We start from the raw sequence: 26,794 nt of genomic DNA, 5'->3' as shown, positions 1-26,794 counted from the left end.
TCAGTATCCCAATTGGCCTCTTTGATTCTTGACAATCCATAGTGTGATGGGATAGCTCAAAGATATCAACAAGATTTTTTAAAAATAAGAACCTATGCTCTGTGGAGGATGCTTTAGAAACCATCTAAGGCTTAGAGCAGTGGTTCCCAACCTTTCTAATGCCGCGACCCTTTAAAACAGTTCCTCATGTTGTGGTGACCCAAACCCATGAAATTATTTTTGTTGCTACTTCATAACTGTAATTAAATAGGTGTGTTCCAATGGTCTTAGGCGACCCCCATGAAAGGGTCATTTGACCCCCAAAGGGGTCCCGACCCACAGGTTGGGAACCACTGGCTTAGAGAATCAAGATATAGTACTAAAGAACTGAGAAGAATGAATAAGTGTGTCTTCTAAAAGATACGCAAGAAATGAAAGAAAGCCATTTTGTAAATTAAAATCTAAATGTATTCATTTTTAAAAAAGTTTCCAGACAACTTTCAAAAACCAGGGGAAACGAGAAAGACATTTAGAACCTATTAAGGTCTGAATCCTCATTCCCCAATTCTAAAATGCCAATGATTCATTAACTAACTTTGATGAAAGTAAATCCATAGAAAGTATACTTGCATTCCTTCCATTCATATAGGTAAAGTATGCTAAAAATGATGCATTAATATACTTGATACTGCTGTGCAGTGCAGGTGAAAAGCTGATGCAGTATTCTTTCAATTAGATCTAGTATCTGGCAACCCAGATGCAGTAAAGCTAATTTTAATGAATTTGCAAAAAAGCTAAGCTCTTACAAAGCATTCAGCTTTCAACTAACTCAGATTCTGCAGCGTTTATTACTGCCTGAAGATTTGTCCCCTTAGATTGAAAGTGTTTTATGTTGTGGTCTTCAGAGCAAGTATGGTGTAGAGATCTGAGCACTGCATTATAACTCTGGAAATCAGGGTTCAAATCGGTTCAGCCAAGGAAACCTACTGGGGGGTTGAGCAGATAGGCCAGAAAAGCACGGACCTGGCCCAATTCTAGCCTGAATTGGTCCCTGGGCTGGCACAGGGGACAGGTGGTGTTTATACATCTGCCCATCCCCACACCACATACCCAGTACAACTGCATGTACCTCACTGTACTCTCCTATTGCTGCTACTGAAAAGACCCTTGGCACTGACTCTGACACGGAAAAGGTATGCCTGGCTGCACACACGTGACCATGTCAGACATGGTGACATGGGTCTTTTCTGTAGTGGCAATGGGACAGTAAGGTAAGGGGCAGAGAGGGCTGTCTAAAGTGCCAGGGTTTGCCACAGAGTTTCCGGGAAACTCCACAGCAAATTGGGGGTTAATTTGACCAACATTTAGCCCATTTCCCCCAGGATTGGTCTGGATCCACAGAACCCATGTCTGATCTGCCAGGATCTGGTTCGATTCTGGCTCCAGGGTATTGGCCTGTGTTGTCCAAACAAGAAGACATGAGGCTGGGGGGAGCACAGGCTTTTTGGCCCATGCAGGCAGCCCCTGGGTGTCCTTGGGCAAGTCACACTCTCTTAGCCTCAGAAGAAGGCAAAAGCGACATCCCTCTGAACGAAGCTTGCCTAGGAAACCCCATGTTAGGCACACCTTAAGATTGTCTTAAATTGGAAATGAGCTAAAGGGATATAACATCATTGTGGTCTTTGTAAACAAATTGAAAGATTCTTTTTAAGCCTAAAATAACTAGATACATCCAAAATATGAAGTTTTTCTTAAAGCTAGGTTTACAACAGGTATTCTGTGTACTGTAGCAAACCAAACACAGGAACTTTAACCAGGTTTACACCAAGTCCTCAGACGTTTTTATGCTGTAATGCTCATTGTAACAGAGACAGTCCATTATGTAGCTTAAGAATCTCTTTGGCTCTGAAAAGTCAGTTCCACCTATGCATGTATGTATACCTCCTCTGATTGCTGGCACTGTCTTTAAAACTTAGGCGGGGTACAGACCGCCAAAAAGAGGCACCTCCTTGGTGCCTCTCTTTGCTGCACAGGAACACCGACACCTACATACGGTGCTGCGCAGCTGCGCAGCAAAGAAGGAGCTGTAAAAAGCGGCTCCTTTTTGTGGTGCTGCAAAGCACCAGAGACAGCTCCGTTACATTGCAGCTGCACAGCACCATTTATAGGCAGCACAGCTGCGATGTAATCACTGCGCGTGCCGTTTGTATGGCGCTGCGCAACTGCGGCGCGCTGATGACGTGCTAGGGTTGCGGGGCGAGTGCACACACCGCGCCGAGGCAACCCTAGCACGTCGTGGATGCACTGCAAAGGGCCCATCTGGAGAGGGCCTAAGATATTTTATACTCATACAGATAGGCCAAAATAAAGCTGCATCGGGTCACTTTGGAAATAGGCTGTTTAAATGATGCATGCATCCTAAGGGGCCAGAAACCATGCCAAAGCCATGCTCCAGTCCTAAGGACTGGAGCGTGGTTTTGGTGCAGCTTCTGGACTCTTAGGACACATGCATCATTTAAACAGCATACCTCCAAAGTGACCCGAAGCAGCTTTATTTTGGCCTGTCTGTACGGGCCCTTACTTTGTTTTGATTTCTCTTCATTAAGATAAGGATTTCTGTTTCTGAACTCACACCAAATGATATGAGCCCAAAACTTCACCAGAGTATGTATGTGTGACTAACCCTAAACTCTCGCCTTTCACCACCCTGCTCAGAGTTGGAGATTCCAGCAATGTTATGCCAGTGATGAGGAATTGGGCTTTAAAAGATTTTAATAATGTATGTTTGACAACTTTTCTAGCTTAAAATCAGGCAAAGTTATCACATTAAAGTTAAAGATTGCTAACACAGTCACAATCTGCTTTGCATTGCCTTTACATCCTTTTCGACATATGTATTTTCTTAGCCCCACCTACACCCGGTTTCCACTCCACACATTGCAGAACCACCATTTCCCATAGTTCCCTCCTCATTCATCTAGCCTTTAGGCTTATGGTTATGCTTGCCAGAATTTTGTAAGTTCTTTGGCATTGTGTTCCTTTGCTTCGTCCTTTACATCCTTTAGGTTTTACCCTCAACTTATCCATGGGTCATACCAAAATTCATAATTTTGCCCCCAAACCCTCAACTTATACTTGAGGTTGACTTATACATGAGTATATATAGTATCTCATTTCATTTGTGGTCAGTCTATAGTTCATACCACCTTGACAAATAAATGGTGAATGACTAGTCAGATAAAGGACCGCATTAAAGAGTTTATTTGCTTTTTTTCCAGTTTCATTTTTATTTTTGTTACTTTTTTCTTTAGTTTTTCTAGACAGAAGGCATGATTGCTGATTATATCCTGCCTCAGATTTCATGAAGTGAATTTAGTCACAAAGTATTTCCAGTTTTGACTACAGATAACACTTATAACTAAAAGCCTTGAACTCACATAGGACATAAAAAGGGCAACTTTAGTCACTACAGTGATTTCTTTTTGAACGTACTTCTAGATGCTCTAAAATATAGGGAGGATTTGTCATGCCAAGTCTCAACATTGCTCCTTCAGGGATAATGTCAACCAGCTTCCACAGGAGAGTAGGGAGGTCTGTGCCAATGTCTCGTCCATAAGCCCCAGTGTCTTCGCTGGTGAGCCATATCTCACATACCCCTTCTGTCAGGGAGAAAGAGAGAGAGAGAGAGAGAGAGAGAGAGAGAGAGAGAGAGAGAGGTAATTAACAAATTAGCTTTTGAGTTTGTTATTTTATCATACAGCTGCTCCCTGCTCCCTCTCTCTTTTTTAAAATGCACTATTTCATAAGCCTACCTATTATGCAGTGAGGCTGGGTATTCAATTGCAAAGAAAGAGAGACACATCCCTTGGGTAGTAGAGGGTTACTCAGTTCATTTTATGAGCACCAGAGTGTTACAACAATGCTGTAAATTATTGCTTTGACATGATTAACATTCACAGCCAGTGACTAATGTCAGACGGCTTCTTAATGCAACTCAGACAGCAATAAGACTGCACTGCCTTCTCTAAGACTATCTTGCTTATGATGTGCGATGAGCAATGCTGCTGAAGCAAGTACTCTGTAGTACTGGTCAAACTGTTAACAGTCAGCTTGACTAACTGTCTAGTTAATAGCCTGTAAAAGACCAAGTACTTAGGGTCCCCAAAGTGAACTGCTGTCTGTATGATTGTACTGATTATCACTTCTTGTGAAGCAACTGTTACAGACTGAAATATTTACCTCTTATTTACAAGGCTACATTACAATCTGTTAACTTTAAAAAGACAGTGAATGTAGAATAAAGAGACAACGACCAGTTACAGACGGGCTAAAAAGTACGCGCAGAGCACGTACTAGGGTTAAGAGGGGGCAGTGCTTCCGCACCGCCCTAACCCTAGCGCGCGCTCTGCGCGCGCAAAATGGTGACAGCCGTTCCACACGGCCGCTGCCATCGATACGTGACGACCGTACCGCCTCCAAACGAGGCGCCGCAGTTGTGACGTATTGGGGTCGCAGCAGGGCGCCTAGGGCGCCCTTTCCGCGACCCCGGAAGGAGCTCCATTTCGGAGCTCCTTCCTGGTTTGCTCCGCTGGGCGCAGCCTTTAGACGGCTGCACCCAGCGGACCAAAGGAGAAAGGGGCCAAACGGCCCCTTTCTCCTTCTCCCCACCGCCGTGGGGTGTCCTTGGGGCTTGAACATTCTCAGTAGAGTCCATCACTAAAAGAAGGTTAAGAACCCCTAAAGTGCTTTAAAATGTTATTTACTATGCTATTTATAAAAATGAAAACATGATTAAACAGTTGTTGGAAATTACTCCATATGCAATGTTTAATAAAATATAATATTAGGCATAAATTCTTTTAATCATTCAGAAGTATTAAACTGCCAGCATAGTGTACTGGTTTGAACATTGGATTATGACTCTGGGAACCAGAACTTGATTCCTTGCTTAGCCATGGAAACCTATTGGGTGACCTGGGGCAGGTCACACACTATCAGCCCCAGAAAACCCTGTGAAAGTGTCACTGTAAGTTGAAAATGACTTGAAAGCATACAACAACAACAGTTAAACTGCAATATTAGGTGAACAAAATGCATGTTAACCAATCAGATTTTCTGCTAGTCTTCATCAAGCAAACTTATTGGGAGTCAGGTGAGTTATTATTATTATTATTATTATTATTATTATTATTATTTATATAGTGCTGTAGATTTGCACAGCGCTGTACATAAAAACAACAAATATAAAAGAGTAAACCTGCCTATGACGTACAATCTAAGAAATGATAGGATAATACAAATAAAACACATAGCAATACAGGAGATGGTTCAATAAAACAGGCAACAAAAAGAACATCAGATAGCAAGTGACAATCACGCAATGTCTGGGAACGCTTCTCTGAACAGGATGGTCTTCAACTCCATTTTGAAGCTGGTTAAAGAAGTGATGGCCCTTGCTTGCGAGGGAAGAAGGTTCCAGGAGTGAGAGGCAGCAAGTGAAAAGGGGCGAATCCTAGATGGGGCAGAGGAAATCCTGGGCTAGGACAGCCGACTTTGACTACCAGAACGGAGGGCCCTAGTGGGAAGGTGAGGAGAAAGAAGGCCTGATAAATAAGGGGGGGGGGCAGCCCATGGAGGGCTTTAAATGACGCCAGCAGGAGCTTGTACTGAATACAGAAAGGGAGGGGGAGCCAGTGAAGGGATGCCAACAAAGGAGAGATGTGGTCAGAGCGGTGGGCGGATGTGATAATGCATGCAGCTGAATGCTGGACAGAAATTAAAGGACGGAGGTGAGAAAGAGGAAGCCCAGCCAGGAGGACGTACAGTAATCAAGTCGTGAGACTACTAGGGCATGGACCAGGATCTTGGCAGTACAGGCGGAGAGAAATGGTCGGATTTTGGCAATATTGTACAAAAAGAATCTACAAGCCTTGGCTGTGGTCTGGATCTGAGGGATACACGACAGAGAAGAATCAAAGATAAAACCAAGACTGCGGGCTTGCTGGACTGGTTGAATAGAAATGTTGTCCACAGAGACAGAAAAGGAGTGTTGAAGGGTGGGCTTAGGAGGAAAGACAAGAAGCTCCGGCTTGGACATGTTGAGCTTCAAACGCCGATGGCGCATCCACTGCGAGACAGCTGTGAAGCAAGACGAGACTTCCTGTTCAAGCCTTGGAGAAAGGTCAGGGGTGGAAATTGGGAGTAAAGGTGGATTGTCTATATGTAACAAATACATTTCTACATGACATCCAGGGGTAACCATATTGGCTATATAGCAAATCCAATAACATAAAAAAACACAACAATTTGACACAGCTTTCATAAACTCTATATGAAACAAAATGGTGTGTTTATATTGTACTGTATAGTGTACCATAATGTTGTTGTTATTGTTGTTGTGTGCCTTCAACTAATTTCTGACTTATGGTGACCCTAAGGCAAATGTATCAAGAGGTTTTCTGGGGCTGAGAATATGGGATTTTCCCAAGCTTACGCAATGGGTTTCCATGGCTAAGTGGGGAATTGAAACCTGGTTTCCAGGGTTGTAGTCCAACTCTCAAAGTGTTACACCACACTGGCTGTCCTACCACAGCATACCAACCATTTATTTCTCTCTCTTCTTCTTTTTGATTTTTTTTTAAGTTTAGTTTACATCAAATACGACTGCACCAGTTTATGTTTTTTCTTTTCAAATGTGAAATTGTAACAGTGTGCCATGAGGCATGGGATGGGGCTTATCAGTAATGCATTTTAGAAAACTAAAAAAAAAAAAAATTTTTTTTAAAAAGTGAAAAATTAAAAGCACAAGACCTAATTCTAAACTATCTTAATGAGAAATAAAAATGGGAGACATCTAAAGAAATCAGCTTGGCTGCACAATGAATCCTCTACAAACTTTAAGACATAGTTTAGGAAGCTGGAAAAAATATTCTTAATCCAGCCATTATGTCAATCTATGTATATATTTTTTAAAATTCTCTTTCCATTTCGATTATTATATTATTATACTGGGAAGGTTGTCAGGGATTATCAAATCAAACCACAGTTAGCAAACTGGATGCAAAAATGTTCCTTAAAATAAATCACATCAGCAGAAGATTACCAATTATTTTGCAATTTGAAGCATTAATCAAAACAACGTGCAGCCTTAAAAAATTACAATCTTAATTTTTAATTTTTCCCCCAGTCAAATGGTTCCACATTTTTGACCTGTAGAGATTTTTTGGAATGCTGCCTCGGTGGGTGCCAGATGAGAGTAAAGACATGCTTACTATGAATAGGAATGAAAAGTATTTTCACATGGAAAACAATAAGCCTTCTTTGCTATCTGTATAGGTGGGATTATTAGCCCCCTGGTGGGTTGAAAATTAAATTTCATAAAGAGGAAGCAGCTGTAATAGTAAATTAGCAACAATAGGAATATCTGTCCTTAGTGCTCTACCATTAGGAGGCTAAATAACAGGGAATGTCTATTATTTGTACAAGCACAAATAAAAATTTCTAAAGAACCTCCTTCTTACTCACCCTTTCTTTACATGAAAAATATATTCAGACATTAGGACAAACAATGCTGAGGAAGCTGAACATTTAGGGCATTCAGTCTGCCATGGTTGGGGACTGTGTGTGTGCGTGTGTGTACATTCAAGTCTCTTATCTACCTATGGCGACCCCATGAATTTCATAGTTTTCTTAGGCAAGGAATACTCAGGTGGTTTTGCCAGTTCCTCCCACTGAAATATAGCCTACAGCTTTATTTGTTGGCAGTCTCCCATCCAAGTACCAACCAGGGCTCTGCTTTGGTTCCAAGATCAGATGGAACCTGGTGCTATTAGAGTATTTAGGTCCTTTTGGGGGACCAGCTGATGACCTATAATCAGAAACCATGGTTTGATGAAAAACACAGCATGTACTAACTATACTCTGGTGAGGTATGAAATGATATAGCAGAGAATGGAACATTAGGTTTGAAAATTAATTTGATAATATTAAGTGTTCATAATTGTAAAAATAATTATTGCTAATAACTATAAATTATAAATTGTTACAAATTATAACCATTTAACTACAATTGTTAAATTGGCTAAATTATATTTAATTAACTCAATATTTAAAATGTTAGTTTCTACAACAGACCAGGCAACTGACACAGAGTGGCACTGAGATTGTCAGCATTGATGCTATGTATTTTTAAAAATACATACTTTGTTACTGGCCTCTTCAAAGTGCTCTTTTTTCTTGTTTTGAATTTGATTTCCTCAACCTGGATGTTTCCCAGATGGACAGTAGACACTATACTTCAATTCTTCCTGGAGTAGTGGGAGTTCAACATATCTGGAAACTGTCATGTTTCAAAAGGTGTACTAAAGGACAAGCTCTCATTTTTTTAAAAAAAAAATAAACTGTTTAATTATGATTTGTTACTGATCTGTATATCTCTTCTCCTCTTTCTGTCTTCCACTAACTCTGCCAATGTGCACCCTGTACATGTGCCCTTCAAATACCTTGTTTGTGTTAAAGTTAGTAAGGAATGATGAATCAGTGACAATGATCTACAAATGCTATAATAAGTAGCTGGCTACAAAGATCAATCAGTGAAGTGGGGAGATTCTTACACAGAAATATTTTGAATACCTCTCAGCATATGCTGAACATTTTTCTCACACCTGAATCATTGCATCATTTTTGCCTCTTCATTTGTTATCAAAAGTATGGCCAGTAAAAAAAACACATGCTTTGCTCATTGAACTCAATGGAATTTATTTCCAAGAATATTTTTCTAAGAAGAAAGATATAGATAGCGTTGGCAGGGGGTGAATGTAGTTACTGGATATTTTGGCTAATATCTACTTTACCAAACCCTTCAAAGTATGTGATCCACCGTTGAGACAGGTAGCAGAATGTGAAGGAAGAGAAAAAAGCAGAAGGAAGAGAGAAAAGCAGAGTGGGAAGGAAGGAAGAAAAAAAAGAAAAGCTGAGAGAGAAGGAAAAGGGGGGATGAATAAAAATGTCTTCTTATTTATCCAAGTGCTAGCACGGTGTGAGCAATAACAAATATTTGAAAGCATTACAAACGGTGTTAATATGGTTTACTTCTGAGTAGATATGAGGGTAGAGGCTTAGTTAAATTAACCTTCTGATGCCAAACTAAAAGCACCAAGCCAGCATTTTGTAGTGGCTTGAGCGACTGTGACTCTGAAGACTGGGATTCAAATATCTACTAGGGCAAGGAAACACACTGGATGATCTTGTGCAAGTCATACACTCTCAGGCCCATAAAATCCCATTATACTTAGGTTTGCCTCAAGCTTCCCATAAACCAGAAATGACTTGGAGGCACACAATAACAATAGCCAAATCTATCACAGCACAGGGGTGAACAGAAAGCAGAATGGGTGTGGGAGACAGAGTAGCCAAGAAAACAAGAAATAGTGGATGGAATTTAGGATAAGTGCTTCACTTAATTGTCCAAACATGTAGGACCTAAATGATTGCAAAGGGAGTTAACTGCAGCTCACCTCAAATAATAATAGTAAATAATATTGTATATTATCTAATAATAAAAACCAGAATAAAATCAATAGAACAGGATAACTGTAGATTCACAACGTACCCTAACATACAGGTCACAGTGCTGGTGGGAAGGAATACCTGCCTTTTGATCCTAGAGAGGCTGACATTCTTAGGGGCCATGGCTACTTAAGGCTAAGAAAACAAATCACTCCCCATCCCACATAACTTTCCATTCCAGAAACAGATTCATTTCCCCCCTTCTCTTCCATTTTTCTTCAGTTGTTCCCCAATCCTTCAGCTGCTTCTTAGCTATCTATCTGCTAGGTCGGATCTGAGTTGCCATCATTAACTGAGAGGGCCCTTGGACCAAGCTTTTTGCTTTGATTGTAAAAAAGGAACGGTAGACGCTAGATAGATCTCAGACTAAAGAAGAATACACTTGCCCCTCCACATTGGCTGGGGTTAGGGGCACAGTAACCTCGTGAATGTGGAGTCCCTCCCCCTGCTCCCAACAAAAGTCAACCATGATATAGTAAATGGATCATCTTATTTAACAACAAAGCAAGATACTGCATTTTCTCCAATCTTAATCCTTCTTCTCCTTGGGTTTTCCTGAGTCTGACAGATGAAAAGACATCACCACTAGTGAATGCTAACAATCTAAAAATACTTAACTCAACCACAGGATTAACTTCAGCATTAACTCGGAAATCTAATGAATTACACCACATTAGGAGAAAATCTAACTAATTAATAATGTAACAAGTCAGTGAACTCTTTTTTGCAAGCTCTGAACCACAGTAATGGCAATCAACACATCTAGATGAAGGAATTATAAAGAAATGAAACATAAACACATTTTTAAAAGTAGCTATATTATGAGCCACTTTGTATCCCTTATGGGAGAAAAGTGGTTTATAAAATAAATAAATAAATAAAAACATTGATTGTCTTATAGTTAGAATTTCAAACCATAGTTTCGATTCTACATATGTTAGTGCAAGCTATAATTTGATGCACTATCTGAACTGAAATGTGACTACAAACTTTACATTTCATCCAAAACAGCTAATGCAAGATGCTCATTAATCACAGGAAAATCCACCGTTACAAATTAACCATCAAAGATCATCTTGAACAGATCTACCTTCAAACCTAAGTCTAATTGCTAGTCCTAACTAGATTAGAACTCCGAATCAATGGAATTTATATGGGTTGTCACCTTTCAGCAATTTACTAAATGGGGCTATGGTATTCTAGAGTACCAGATGCATTTAGGACACAATATTTTGACCCTCTTCCACTTTACCTTGTATCTGAGGAAGTAGACTGAAGTCTACGAAAGCTCATACTGCCAATTTCTTTCTTTTGGTTAGACTCGGTACAGACCGCCAGTTTGCAGCAGCTTGGGGCCGAAATTAGGGCTGGGGAGCATGGAGCGTCCGCACGCTCCATGCTCTCCTGGCACCAGTTTGGGCGCGTGCATATCCACATGCTGCGTGCACCAATGATATGTCTTGTGCGCTGTGTCCAAATGGGGCGGCACACAAGAGATGTCACCATGCCACTCTAGGGCACTAATGGCGCCTCGGCAGTGGTACGGAACGAAGCTGCTTTTTGCAGCTCCTTTTTGGGGTGGATAGTTGCTGCACCCGTGTGGTTGCTATGGCAATGATCCGGAGCAGAAAGGGGTGGCATCTCGGTGCTCTTTTCTGCCCATCTGTATCCCCCCTTAGTCTCAAAGGTGCTACAAGATCTCTCTACATACTGATTCCACAGACTAACACGGCTATATCTTTGAATTCTACCACTTTAACTTGAATTGTTGGACAAATAATACAGAACTCGGTGCTTCTCCTATGAGGAATGGACCAACTACCTATATCTTTCCAGCTCATGAGGTGACTGATTCGTTTTCTCTGTTTTTAATAATGCTGTGTGTGTGTCTCTGCATAAAAGTGAGCAGTTTAATATGGCATACATGTAAGAAAGTATTAGTAGGGGCATATTATGATTACATTATATTAATGGCAAACTTGTTTAATTGTGTTATACTGAATTATTAATAAAGGAATATTTTGAACTGTTTTGCGGGCATCTAAATTTTATTGTACTGTCCATATGTGAAAGAATATAATGCCAGATGTAAAAATCTTATACTCGGGAGGGGGTTGGGAAGGGACTATTTAGTATTTTAATGGCTTGTTACAGACTGCCAAAATAAAGCTGCTTCGGGTCTCTTTGGAGGTATGCTATTTAAATGATGCACGGGTCCTAAGAGTCCAGAGGTCGCACCAAAGCCACACTCCATTCCTAAGCACTGGAGTGCAGCTTTGGTGCAGCTTCCGGATTCTTAGGATGCATGCATCATTTAAACAGCATACCTCCAAAGAGACCCGAAGCAGCTTTATTTTGGCAGTCTGTAACAGGCCAATGTAATGTATTTTTACTGCTGTAACCCGCCGGATTCCTAGTAATTGGGTGGGCTATAAATATTATTATTATTATTATTATTATTATTATTATTGCGAGTCATTGTTTTTTCAGGGACTTAAAGGGGATTTCCAGTATCATGCCGTGTAGATTTCTACCAGTAAGAACAGACTCAACAGAGAAAGGCTGGAGATGTAAATTTGTCAAAGTTTCATTGGTCTTTGCATGTCGTCCTTATTACTTTTCAAAACTATTTCATCACAGGACATTTCTAAGAGAAACAATATCTCACTACATTCTTTCCATCAGAGTAGGGAATGGAAGTTATACAAAAATGTTCACTTAAGGGACATGCAGCTCAAGCTATCTGAGCTGAGCACTTTTTTTGATATTCGCAAAGACTGAACCCTTAGAGATGATCTCCTTTATCCAGTCATCTATGTCCATCTTCTTAGACTGAGTCATGCAATATAATTTCTTCAGTTATTACAAGCAAGTACTACTCAGTATGTTAGAAGCAACTGCTTTCCAGTGCATGCTATGTCTGAATGAGCGGATCAGGCCCATGCTCCCAGAATATAGGGTGTTAAAAAAACCTGAAGCCACTATTCCTTTTAAAATACACATATAGCATTGGGACAATGGTTATGCAGTTACAATGTTCTTACAAAGTTGGTGGTCTCTCAATGCAACATTTTTATCCCATTTCTTTTTGTTAGATAATTAATGAATACTATTAATAACCCAACTATAGACCAAATCAGCTGAAACAGAAAGTATTCATTGTCAAAGTGCACAGCTGATCTGTGAAATGACAACTGCAGTGGCTAAAGAATACAAAAACCATTTTCTTTGACCTCTCCCTTTATGCTTTTCTGTGAACATCTGAAATAGGAGCAGGATGCTTTCTACTACAGCGAGATTCACTGCATGGTGCCACAGTGGGCAAAACCTAATTTTGACCTTCACGTTCCCTCTCATATTCTTATCAATAATTGCCCAAACACTTTGCCATTCCTTTTCCAGCAGAGAATTCTTCTGGCAGCCTGCCATGCTCTCTGGAACACAGAAACTTCTCCCCTACTGTACCACAAACCTTTCAAAGAAGACCATCTGCCAAGGATAAGTCTGATTTTAAAGCCTTTATCAAAAATTGCCTGCTGTCCCAAGGATAATTAATCTGAAGTTGCCATTCCTGCTCATGCCCTCGGAATTCATCACTGACACAATATAAGCTTGAAAAAATTAGTTGGAGATGGAGAGGAAGCCTAGTGAAATCAAACCCAACATAGTAAAGCTCATTGTTAAGGTTACTCTTGCTTTGCCTAAAGTTTTTGGTTTCAATTAAAGACACTTCCCTAAGATAAAACATAATCATTAGGGTAAATCCTATCTTATACGTTTGGCAAAAGTTACACACATTTGGAGCTTGAAACCTGCACTTTCCTCACACCCAGTAACTTTCTGACCTAATAATGAGAGACAGAAAGCAGGTCTATTGAACAAAGAAGAGGATGAAGTAGAGTTGGTGAAGCAATTTCATATGTTACTCTTCTTTCTTCACAATAATACTTAGTTTCTCTCTCTTTGCTCACACAAACTTCTTCAAATATGGTAGTGCTAAAACTTCAAGGTACAAATGTGTGTATGAGAAAAAAGATAACGTATTTGTTATCATTTTTTAAAAAATACTTCTGAATGGCCACATTTAGTACAGTGTAACCAATATAATGTGTACAAATAAAATCAGATAGTCCTCAATGAAAAAAATTAAATGCATATATACATATTTTTAAAAAAGTTATTGGCAGCTGTCAAGCCCTAGGAAGGGACCCTGATGCTGTTGCTAACTGGTGGGGAACGAGGGATGGGGTGGGCATCTGAGACCATAGGGAACCACCTGATCCCAGTTTGGTCAAGGTGGGTGGGGAAGGAATATGGGTGACCCACGTTTTCTTTTCTTTCTTTTTTTGCAAGAGCTCAGAGCAGCTGGATCTTCATGTTCTGAGTCACTTCCCCCTGCCTCTTCTTTCCACTGGTAAGAAGGAGTAGTGGCAGCCCTGTCTGGGAGTTGACATCTACTAGGTGTTGGGAAGTATTTGGATGGAGCACAAGGGCAAGAGAACAAGCTTCTGTATCCTGTCCCAAAAGGGACTTACACACACATAAGTGGATGTAAGACACTGACAGGATGCCAGTGACAGTAAATTGTGCTTCTAAATTCTGTCTTAATTTAGTAACTCTGGCGGTTTACAGATCACCCGTTTGGGGCGGCCTGTTCCCGCCCCTTTCCCCGACGGATCAGGGCCTCAGCTGCCAGAATGGCAGCCTCCGATGCCCCGATCTGCCGCTTTCCAGGCTGCAGGGAAGTGGCAAAGGGCTGCTTCCCCGCAGCCTGGAAAGGTGTGTCCTTGGGGCTTCATGCCCCAAGGACACCCGACAGCGGCGGGGAGGAGGGGAAAGGGGCTGCTCGGCCCTTTTCTCCTTTGCGTTGCTGGTGCAGCCATCTAAAGGCTGCGCCAGCAACTGCAAACTGTGGAAGGAGCTCTGTTTCGGAGCTCCTTCTGGCACCGTGGAAAGGGCGCATAAAGCCAGTACCGCGCCACCTCATTTGGAGGCAGCGCGGTGGTGATGTAGCAATGGCGGCCCCCGTGTGGAATGGGCACCACCATTTTGTACGGACTGGGTCTGTATTAGGGTTAGGGGCGTACAGAAGGGATGCCCCTTTCTAATCCTAATACGGACCCAGTTCATACTTTATGCCCGTTTGTAACGGGTCAAAGTTATCTTGCTGGTTTATTAAATTTGACTTGCCATCACTAACTGAGGGGACCCTTGGACCAAGCTGTTTTGCTTTGATTGTTAAAAAGGAACGGTAGATGCTAGATAGATCTTAGACTAAAGAAGAATACACTTGCCCCTCCATGTTCGCTGGGGTTAGGGGCACAGGAACCTCGTGAATGTGGGAAAACTGCAAATTACAAAAACACCATGTTTTTACATGAGAGAACACCTCTCTAGGTCCTGCAGTGCAGCTCTGTGGTCAATATCTGCCAGACATTGACCACAGAGTTGTGCTGGGGAGATACAAATGCCTAATGGAGTGTTCTCTCTAGGAATCTCTAGGTCCTCAATGCAAACTTTGGTTAAAGTTGACCGCAGAGTTGGGCTAGAGGACCTAGATATTCCTAGAGAGAACGTATTAATAAAAATTGTGAATAATCAATTCTGCAAAAGTCAAAGCCACAGATGTGGAGGCATGAGTATACTAGCGACTTGTTATCCACCAAAATATTAAGGTGAAGCACAGGAGTTTTAAAATTGTTTGGTCAATTTGCTTTAACCATGAAAGCCAGGCACATGGTATCATTTTATACTTTTTGTTACATACCCTATCTGACAGTGACTGTTTGAATTCTCAGTTAAACCGTTATATATAATATTAATCTGTTTTCTCAATAGCACATCTATTAGCCTTATTAACTGCATGAAATACTGCATTAAAAATGGCACATTTTCTGCCGAACTGCATGCTACCCTCTCTCCACTCTAGGAATATCATTAATGTTTCAAGCTAAGGGCACTTTTCTGTGTAAGGGTTAGACTTTCATTTGTACTCGTTTCCTTTGTACCAGCTAAATGTTACCATCTGAGCTTTCTGTTTTTTTAAAAAATCAGTGTTCCTTCACTCTTTTTCGAGGATCTTTATCATTAACCAGTGAGGATAATTAACCAACTTCAAACAATTGCTTAATATTGTGTTTTATTCTATAAAATATGGATGGAAATTTCCTTGCCTGTTTCAGAAATTATGGGTTAGAGACTTCTTGGCTTAATTGCTTGTACCATGAAAGGAGCACAGGCACAAGTAAAAGACTTGCACATTTTGTTGTTGTTGTTGTTAATTGCCCTCAAGTTGATTTTCACCCATGGTGACTCTGTGGATGAAACATCTCCAAGACTCCCTGTCTTCCACTGCTCTGCTTAGTTCCTGCAAATCCATACCCATGATCTCTCTAATAAGAGTCCATCCATCTAGCATGTGGCCTTCCTCTCTTTCTGCTTCCCTCCACCTTTATCAGCATTATTGTTTTTTCCAATGAGTTGTGCCTTCTCATGATGTGTCCAAAGTACAAAAGCATCAGTTTTGTCATCTTGGCTTCCAGGGAGATTTCTGGCTTGATCTGATCTAGGACCGATTTGTTTGTCTTTTTGGCTGTCCATGGGATCCTCAGCACTCCTCTCCAGCACCACATCTTGAATGAATTGATTTTCCTCTTATTTTCCTACTTAACTGTCCAGCTCTCACATCCATACATGGTAATAGGGAAAGCAATGGCTTGTACAAGTCTGACTTTTGTGTTCAGTTGTATATCTTCACATTTTAGAATCTTTTGGAGTTATTTATAGCCACTCTCCTCATTCTCAATCTTCTTGATTTATTAAAAACTCAATTAATTAAGATACAATTTGTTCTGTGTTAGTTGCATTAAAAAATTAGTTCAAACTAATTTAGGTCCCAATCAGTTTAATGGGAGGTAAGTACAATTAATTTAGGCTTGATCCAGCATAATGCTCAAATCAGGATCCGAGGTCAACTCCCTTGATTTAAATATATATTTTTTTTAAAATCCAACCTCTATTAAGATAAGAAAACAGACAAAAAAAGAGAAGAAGAGTAGACAATGTTGAAATACACATGAAAATAGCCTACTTTAACAGTCAGACGATTAACTTTAAAGAAAAAAAGTATTTTAAATGCACACAGTATTTTTTAAAATCATATATTTTTCATTAGATAGGCTTTTGCCAGAATTAAATGGTAAATGGAGCATAACCGGTTCTCTCACTGCCCTTATAATGCAAACCATTGTATCTGCTTCTAAAAGTGGTCATTCTATCCCTATAGGGACTTCTGCTTTTGTGGCCTAGGAAAGTATAAACTAACAGTATTCTCTCACAGTTTGCAGCAATGGAGCTCGAGTAGAAAGGCGAAAGTGGGTAGGAGACAGAGAGGAAACCTATAATGGCTCACTTGATTGTTGCAAACAGTAAGATAGCTACACGTTAGCAACAAAAACAGACTCAAAAGGAAACTGAGACAGACAGAAAAGTCTTCATTGTTGTTTTAACCAGTAGCTTCTAGTATGCTCAAATCTGAGGGAGGGGAAAATCAATGATGTAATTTGTCTTGATGAGGGATTGAATATATATTCTAAAACTGCAGGGAAGTTGAAGGGCATAAAATACTACAAATACAAGTAGACTAGAAATAAAGGGAAGAAGGTTCTATTTTTTTCTAACTGTATGTTTATTTCTATCTTTTGCTTTCTCTCATACACACACACCTTAGTGCAAAAGGTTAAACTCTGAAATATAGTATGTGTCAAAATAGTCACTGTTATCCTTCACAGATTATTTTCAAATGAATGAACACATTTGGTAAACATGAAGTACGTCAGAACAGCAGAACAGGAAGCACACAGAACATGGAAACCAAGTTCTCCTGATCTAGATTAGTAAGACTATCAGAATGATTAGTTCATATCTCTGGCATCTTCAAATCACATACAAAGAAATGGGACTGGCTGACAAATGTTGGTGACACAGAGCTCATTCATTTAGCTTCAGTACAAATTCTCAGAATACACACCTTGAAGTGAATAAGCTTGATCTGAACAGCTATGAAATCATCTCTGTAAAACCACAAAAATTATACTTGTGCTGGTCAGACATTGTTTATGCATTTGTTGTTATTTGCCATCAAGTCAATTCGATGCGATTCAAAAGCCCATCATCAACTGCCAGGCTCATCACCTACAAACTCAGGGCTGTGGCTTCCTTGAATCAAGTGACCTGTAGTGCAGTCTTCCCCCTTTCCCAGTGCCTTTCACTTTATTGAGCATTATTATCTCTCTTAATGAATCATGCCATTTCAAGACATGCCCTGAGTACAACAGCCCCAAATTTAGTAATCCTGGCTCCTAGTGAGAGTTCAGGCCGAATTTGTTCTAAGACCCATTAATTTTTCTTTTTAGCGCTCTATGGCATTTCTCCAGCAACACAATTTAAGTGAGTTAGGCGGGTTACATACTGCCATGAAAGTACACGCAGAGCGCGTACTAGGGTTTGGGAGGTGCGGTGCTTCCACACCTCCCTAACCCTAATACGCACTCTGCGCGTAAAAAATGACGGCGGCCGTTCCAGACGGCCGCCGTCATGAGGACGTCACGGCCGCGCCGCCTCTACACAGGGCGGCGCGGACATGACGTCCTCGCTCTGCTCCAGGGCGCCTAGGGCGCCCTTTGCGCGAACCAGGAAGGAGCTCCGTTTCGGAGCTCCTTCCTGGTTTGAGGCGCCGCTTTGCTTCGCTGCGCCCAGCGAAGCAAGGGAGAAAGGGGCCAAGCGGCCCCTTTCTCCCCCTCCCCGCTGCCGCGGGGTGTCCTTGGGGCTTGAAGCCCCAAGGACACCCCTTTCCAGGCTGCGGGGAAGCGGCGTTTTGCCGCTTCCCCGCAACCTGAAAAGCGGCGGATCGGGGCCTCAGCGGCTGCCGTTCTGGCAGCTGAGGCCCCAATACACCGGGTAAAGGGGCGGGTGCAGCCCGCCCCAAATGGGCGGTCTATAACCCGCCTTAATTTTGTTTGAAAATGAACAACAGTCCTTAGAAGAAAAGCTAGAAACCAACAGAGTCCACTGTTGCCAGGTTAAATAAAGAGAACGATACAAATCACCAGTTCAGCTCAGGGAGTCACAAGGTGGCCCACCTAATTTCCATTTCATTTTTTATCTGTTGATAGTCTGGGTTATTGCAAAAGCTCAGAATCTCAGAGTGGTGTATTGGTTTGAGTGTTGGATTATAAAACTGGAGACCTGGGTTCAAATCCCTGATTTGTCATGAAAAACCACTGGGTGACCCTGGTCAAGTCACATTGTCTGAGCATCAGAGGAAGGTGAAGGTAAACCCCTCTGAATAAACCTTCCTAAGAAAATCCTGTCACAATTTCTCTCTACGGTTGCCATAAGTAGGAAACAACATAACAACAAACACACGTTAGGTCAACTGTACAGAAGTTCAATTTCTTTTTACTGTATGTAGGTTTAATACTGATGTGGCAGCCCTCACTATTTTATTCTTTTTTTAAATAAGATTAATGCAACAACGGAGAAAGGAGTGCAGATTACACCGTTTCTCATTTTAGTAGATTTCATCAAGGTAGTAGAACAGAGAATAAGAGTCTCCTGGAAAGCCATATTCTTAAGTATGAATGAAAAAAGTTTCCAGAAAGTTTTAAAGTTGAAAACCTGGGGAGAGAGACCTCAAGAATTAGATGGGTCAGATACTTAATCCTTTCTGCTTCTTCTAAAGTCAAACACAGTTCTAGGTGATGTGCTTATGGTAACTGTGGAATTGTTCCTTGGATATGCACTAACAGCTATGAAAGACTAACAAGTCCCACTTCCCACTCTCCTTTTGGTTTCTGATGAAACCAGAAGTTGTAGAAAAATCAATTCTATTTTTGGGAAAAGTTGTTGGGGTAAAACGAGGAGCTGGGGTTGCACATCTTATTTTAGCAAAGAACTGTGACCCTTGGAGAGTTCCAGAGATCTAATCATTGGTTTCTCTCATTTTTATTTCCCCCTTCCCCTTTTTTGCAATAAGGGATTGGGAAAGGATTCCTGAAGCAGTACAAAAGGCACCTGCAGACTGTCCAGTGGTATTACCCCTTCCTTGCTCAGTGAGCATATCTGATTTCCCCCTTCTTTCACTACAAAGGTGATTATCATGGGATATGATACAATGTTCATGTCTTGCATAGTGAACACTACCAGATCTATACAGACCAAATAGTTGACACGATTCTGGCAGTGTACAATAAACCTAAAGAAGTGTCAGTAAGATCATGGAAGTTGTTGTCTTTTAACTTGGGCACAGAACACTGGCAACTATCCTCCCTCAGGGGAGACCAGCTAGAATTTCCCAGAAGGAATTAAGATATTCTCTTCTTTCATATCTAGGAGATATCTGCCCACTCCTTTCCCTTTACCAGGGAAGTACCTGTCAAAAATGCCAATTTCTCTAAACTGGTCAACAAAGAATATAGATAGAAGGCTGTACTAAACTAGGAAGGGGCATTAAAGTATCAGAGGCTTAAAAAACTTTTTCCACTCGGATTTTTCTGAATATATGTGATCTTATGTTGTTGTTGTTGTTAACTGTCAAGTTCACATCGATTTATGGCGAGAGATCTTCAAGCCACCAGAGCTATCATCAACAGCCCTGCTTAGTTCTTGCAAACTCAGGGCTATGGCTTGCCTGATTGAGTCTATACATCTGCAGTGCAGTTTCCTCTTCTCCTACTGCCTTCTACCTTGCCAAGCATTATTGTCTCTTCTAGCGAGTCATGTCTTCTCATAATGTCTGAAACACAACAGTCTCAGTTTAGTCATCTTAGCTTCTAGGGAAAGTTCAGGCTATGAATGAGAGGTCTTCTAGTCACCCTATCATCAACAGCCCTGCACAGATCTTGCAAACTCAGGGCTGTGGCTTTCTTGACTGAGTCTATTCATCTGCAATGAGGTCTAATCTGGAAGTCTCATCTTCTGGTACCATCTCGTTTCCTTTTGGATTATCTCACAGGCTTTTCAAGAAAGAAAGTTTGCCTTCTTCTGCACAGTACTAACAAGTTTAAGCTATGGTGCCACTGCCACTGTCTCTCAAAAATCTTCCACAAGTGCCACCCCCCACCCACTCTTTACTTCTGCTGCATGCCAGTAGCTGTCTGGCACATTTAGTCTGGCTCTTCAGCAAGTCAGTCTGATACAGGAGACCTGAACAGTAGCACTGCTACTGTCAGCATAGCCTCTTGCTTCACAGAAGCATGCAGTCCCACCACTGAAGAGAGGTAGTGTCATGGTGGTGTAGTGCTGCACAAATCCTGGTTTATGCTATGTACATAAGAAAAGCAATTTGATAAGGAACTGAGAAATATTGACACTGAATTTTTTATCATGCTCATGCCTGGAAGGCGATACTTCTAAAAAAGAATGAATATAAATATCGATTCTTTCAATAAATTCAAAACATGTCCTTTAACTCTGAAATAGGAGAGCTCACAAATTGGTTTTAAAACTTTCCATACAAGCCGAATGATAAAAGCCCTTATACTGCATGGTGTACAAGGTTTGATCATGTACCTTTAATCAAAAACATATATAGCTGTCAGCTATTATGTATGTAAGGAATGGATGTACTTCATGGTTTAAGGGCCTTAAATAGCAAAGCTAAAGGCAGTATTCTCGGCTCATCCAACAGCGAAGGGAACTGGATGGCCTGCCTTCTGCCTCTGAAGAATATCATAGCAAGCTGGAGACTAACCTGTGTGTGCAGATGCCCCTTCGTGCTGTCTGTCGACTTATGGTGACCCTGTGAATTTCATAGGGTTTTCTTAGGCAAGGACTACTAAGAGGTGGCTTTGCCATTTCTGTTGTCTGAAATATAGCCTACAGCATCTATTATTTGTTGGCAGTCTCCCATCCAAGCACTAACCATAACTGACCCTGTTTAGCGTCCAAGATCAGATGGGATCTGGTGCCTTTAAGCATGGAAGACTAATTTACCACATTACATTGTCCAGTGATGTAGAAAATGCAATAATCTCACTTCACTCTTCCCTGTCAAAGAACGCTGTTAAGAGTTTTATAATTAAGATCTACCACTGGCTTTGTTTCCCCCTCTCCTCCCTTTTAATCCCTTTTTCTTGTGTCTTGTGTCTTTTGACTATAAACCTGGATACAAGCACTGCCTTATTATTAAACGTTGTAAGCTGCTCTTGGAGCACTTTTCAGCTGAAGAGTGCTGTTAAAATGCTTTTAAAATAAAAAGAAGTAAGAGAATTGAGCAATAATTCAGTATTAGTAAAAACACTGAAAGAGTCCAATACACAGGATGTTTGCAGCTTCAGCATCAGACACAAAGAACCATATTTTTAAGAATTACAGGAAATGTTAATGGATTCTACACACATGGCAGAACGCAATGATGATTCTATGCTATTCAGTACTAAAGAGTTGGAAGTAAATCAGTTGATTTTATGGAAACAGATGTAACAGGTTTTCACAATTCTGTAATATTAAATAATCATTACACACTTGTAAAATTAACATAGCTTATAAATAGAAGAAATTTATTAACAAACTCTGCTCTGGTCAGACATAAATACATTCTTGGCTAAAGCACATTTGCTTGTTAGTTCTTCTGACTGACACAGAACCTATTCCTAAACTAGACGTTAAGGACCATTGCTAATGCTGTCAATTGGCATTTGTAATGCATTTATTTGTAGATAAATTTCTATACCTCACTAAACACTCAAGGAAATTAACAATTAAATTCTAAAAGCAATTCAATAAAACACAAGTGAAAAAGAAAAAAATCAATAAAATACTTGCACTGAAGTAAACAAGGGAAACTTGTAAAATTAAAGATCAGAACTACTCAGTGAATGGTTGGCAGAAGAGTTTGGTTTCTACCATCTATCTAAGGATCAACAATGCATTACTCTCTATTTCTTATTCCCAGGAAGGGGAGTCTATCTTAAAAAGTAATAAAATAGCTGAACTTTTGAGGGGGGGGGGGGGAAGCCATCAAAATGCTTCCAAAGCAACTTTGTCCCATCAAAACACAAAAAATAACTAAATATTATTCATTATATCCCAAAAGGTAACAACATTGCTAGTTGTTAAAAGGCTTTGCAAAAGGGATGTTATTTCCCTGAAGTTACAAGTAAGGTACTTGTGTTACAAGTAAATTTGTTACTTGTTATTTGTAATGAATTACTTCCAATCTCTAGAAGGGGTTTAAATCTCCTTGGGAACTCTAAATATGTACTTATCTGCCCTTCCTCCCTAATCAGTGAAACATATTTCTAGTCTTGGAAGCTGGTTGGAGGAAAAACAGGTTAAAAACAGCTTAAGACATTTCCAGTATTGCTGAAAGGAGTTAAGCATCCATTCCCTATATTAGTACTTGAAAACTCTGCCCCATAACTGGTAGTTATGCAATAGCCCCACCTTATCCACAGGGGATATGTTCCTGACACATATGAAACCCCATCTTGAAACCCCAGTGGATGCCTGAAACGACATATGATTGACTTGCAAGTAACTGAAACCATGGAGAGCGAAATGGACAGTTATCTGTGGCTGACAGAAAGTGAAACCGTGGATAAGGGTGGACTACTACATATGCAATATGTAAATAAGAACTCACAAATAATTTCTGAACCAATGAATTCAAACTCTTTCTGGTTTTCAGGTAAGCTCTAACACATAACTAAAGTGGTTTTACTAAATGACATTTTTATAAACATTTAGTAGCATTGTTTAGTAGCATGCAGGATCACAAGAGGAGAATCTGGTCCACTTGACAGCTCGCTGTGAACAACCTGCTCAGCACTTTACAGGTTAAATTGATCATGAATACTAAAAATAATACATATCCAGTGGGTATATGCCCTGATTGTACAGTAACAATGGATACTTTAAAACTGTACAGCTGAACAGTGCAGTTAGGATTCTTGGAGAGGTGTAGGTCACTGCATGCATAATAGACCCTTGTTCTTCCTGGCTTATTAAAAAAAAGGCAGAGGTGGACTGGTTGAAAGGGTAGAGGAAGCGGTCAATACATTGCTAGAACAAGGCAGAGGGCCATCCTAATTAAAGGAGGTAGTTATAAGTCCACTACTGAAAATGGCTTCCTTGGATACTTACTGACCAGTTCCAAAACTGCATTTTGGGGCAAGGTACTAGCGTCTGCGGTAAACATCCAACACCAGGGGTTTCTGGATAAAATGGATTATCATGGCTATGGGGCAGGGACACCTTTAGTCTTCTTGGTGGGTGCTCAACACTGGGGAATAGATGAGGCAAAGTATCCCTGGAGGGGCAAACTCAGAGATGGTGCTGGGAGAATCCTTTTGATTCCTTGACTCCTTGAGGCTTTTGTCCCCATACTATTTAACGTACACATGAAATCGCTGGGAGAACTTGTTCGGAGTTCTCGGGTTCAGTGCCATCAGTATGTGGGTAACACTCAGCTCCACTACCCCTTTTCATCTCAATACAAGGAAGGTGCCTTGATTCTAAAATAGTGTTTGTAATGAGCAATGGACAGAAAGATGGCATACAAGTTGAAACTTAATCCACACCAAATAGAAATGAGTCTGGTCAGTTGAAAGCCTTATCAGGAATAGTGATTCAGCCCATGGTAGAGGGGCTTACACTCCCCCTGAAAATGCAAGTTCACAGCTTAGATGTACCCTGAGCCTGGAAGCCTCAGCAGTGGGCAGGAGTTACAGTTATGGGTTACCTGTGCCTGTTCCTTAAAATGTTGGATCTGGCAATGGTGACACATTCTCTAGTTGCATCCCATTTGGATTACTGTAAGGCATTCTATTTGGGGCTGCCTTTGCAGAGTGCTTGGAAACTTCAGCTGGTCCTAAAAGCTGCAGCCAGCATGTTAAGTGGGGCTGGCTACAGGGAGCCAACTGCCTTGTTTACAACTAATTCCCTTTTTGTAATAGCTCCACTGTCTGCCAGTCCATTTACAGAAACAATTCAAAGTGCTGGGTATGACCTACAAAGCCCTATACCATCAACATCCAGGTTATCTGAAGGACCATATTCTCACATGCAAACCTTCTTGTGTCTTGATGGGGTTGCTTTATAGGGCTACCATGCTAGAGTTACCTTAGGATCACCACCATAAGTTGGAAATATTCTTTTTGTTTCAGAAGACCTTTGAAAGTTGACTACTCAGGTTGAAAGGGCCATCATGTGGTGTGCTTTTATTTGTTATTCTTTTGCAATGGTTAGCTTTTAGATGCTTTTAACTTTATTGATAGTTTAATTATGATTTTTAAACATTTGTAAACTTTTATTTATTTATGTTGAACACCTTTTAGTTGTATCTATTGAACTCTTGTAATAGTAATATAATAATAATAAAGATTTATTTATAGCCCGCCCAATCACGAAGAATCCGGGCGGGTTACAACAATAAAATACATCAATTACAATAGAGTTAAAAATCAAACCCTAGACCTACCACCCCCCCACCCCCCCGGGAAAAGGGCAGGATGTAATTAAATGTAAATATAATTAATTGCATTGTTTAATTTTATATTACAAAGGATCCTGGTGATTGACAATCCTATCATATTTTTAAGTGTAAGAGCATAGGACCTTTATGCTGCAATGCAGAATTAATTTATTTATTCCTGTTATCATTGAGCCAGTGTGGTGTAAATGGTCTGAATGTTGGACTATAACTCTGGAGATCATGGTTCAAATCCTTGTTCGGCCATGGAAACTCACTCAGGTGATCTTGGGCAAATCACATTCTCTCAGCCTCAATGAAAGGTAAAGGCAAACTCTCTCTGAACAAATGTTGCTAACAAAACCCCAATACAGGATCACAGGATCACCTTAGGGTCGCCATACACTGGAAATAACTTCAACACAAACAGCCAGCTTCATTTATATACCGCTTTATACTGAACTAGCAGTGTCTAAGAGGTTTACAACTGTAAGCTAATTGCCCCCAACAATCTGGGTACTCATTTTAGTGACCTCAGAAGGATGCAAGCCTGAGTCAAGCTTCAGCCCTTTTGATGGTATTGAAATTGCAACCTTATGGTTTGTGAGTGAGTGGCTGCAGTACAGGCATTTAACCACTGTGTCACCAGGGCTCCTTCAAGGCACACAACAACAATAAACTTGTAATTCTGCCTCTCTTTTTCAGAAAGTGTTACAAATTTGATGAGAGAGTAATATGGCAATTTTCAGAACCTCATTTCTCTTCCTGCAGATTATTATTCAGTGGCATGAACTTCTTTTTCCTCCAAGTGGAATTTCTGATGAAAATTGAAAAAAACACTGCCCAGCATCAGAATTGACAAAGTCAAAAAAGGTAATATACTATTCATTTAAAAGCCTGCTTCAAATATTTTCACAAATCAGGAAAATATACCCACTTTGGGTGAAAAGAGTTAAAACAGCACTCTGATTCTGAGCTGATGATTAGCTTTAGCATATTTTGATCCTAAACAATATAGTGCACCAAACTCATAGTCAGTATTGCTGGTGTAATGGAATGGAATCTCTTAAGGATCACAAAGTTTGGGGTCCTTTCACATTATAAAATTGTAGTGCTATTATTCCACTTTAACTGCCATGGCAACATCCCATAGAAATCTGGAGTCTGTAGTTTGGTGAGACACTAGTGGAACTTTGTGGCTGAAATTACTAAATATCCCTCTTTAGACTTCAAATCCTAGAATTCCACAGGATTTTGTCATGGCAGTTAAAGCAGAACGTAGCATTATAATTGTGTTACATGAGAGGGCTCTTGGATAGAAATATCTACTGAACCATGAAGCTAACTTGCCAATACTGGACAAATAAACATCACCCAACCTAACCTATAGTACAGGGCTTCTGAGAGAATATTGTAATAAAGCCCAATGGATGTTACCCTGGACTCCACAAAAAAGGAATATTAGATAAAAATCTCGCATAAATTAAATGTGCTCAGTAGAGCATTCCAGCCTTTAAAAACAATGCTGCTACTTAATATAATGAAAGTAAAAGATGCAAGGATTTAGATTTTCCACATAATAGAAAAGGGCCTGAACTGATACCACAAACAGTTAAATGTGGTCTGATGGGCAAGATGATAGATCCCTTTGTTTACTTAGTTACCATGGCAGACTTCCACTATACAATACAACACTCTTTTCACCTTTAATAAAAGTTTAAAAAAGAAAAAGAAAAATGAGACACGTTAAACTTTTTCTTTATCTCTTGAAACTTC

At 40.4% G+C, this 26,794-nt stretch overlaps 1 protein-coding gene across 3 annotated transcripts in view; it reads right to left on the bottom strand.

The window, feature by feature from the left end:
* Positions 1 to 26,794, bottom strand: part of LOC149317087 (threonylcarbamoyladenosine tRNA methylthiotransferase-like) — a 319,318-nt gene that overhangs the window by 104,643 nt on the left and 187,881 nt on the right. For all 3 annotated transcript variants that reach the window (XM_089516838.1, XM_089516835.1, XM_089516836.1), the window contains exon 9: positions 3,472 to 3,638. In XM_089516838.1, the coding sequence (XP_089372964.1) occupies positions 3,472 to 3,638 (167 nt within the window). The remainder of the gene's footprint in view (positions 1 to 3,471; positions 3,639 to 26,794) is intronic.

The sequence above is a fragment of the Sceloporus occidentalis genome, unplaced genomic scaffold, assembly GCF_023333645.1.
Source record: "Sceloporus occidentalis isolate IW3139 unplaced genomic scaffold, rSceOcc1.0.p SCAF_3, whole genome shotgun sequence".
NCBI lineage: Eukaryota > Metazoa > Chordata > Lepidosauria > Squamata > Phrynosomatidae > Sceloporus > Sceloporus occidentalis.
Note: the sequence above shows the minus strand (reverse complement) of the source record. Positions and strands in the feature narration are given on the sequence as shown.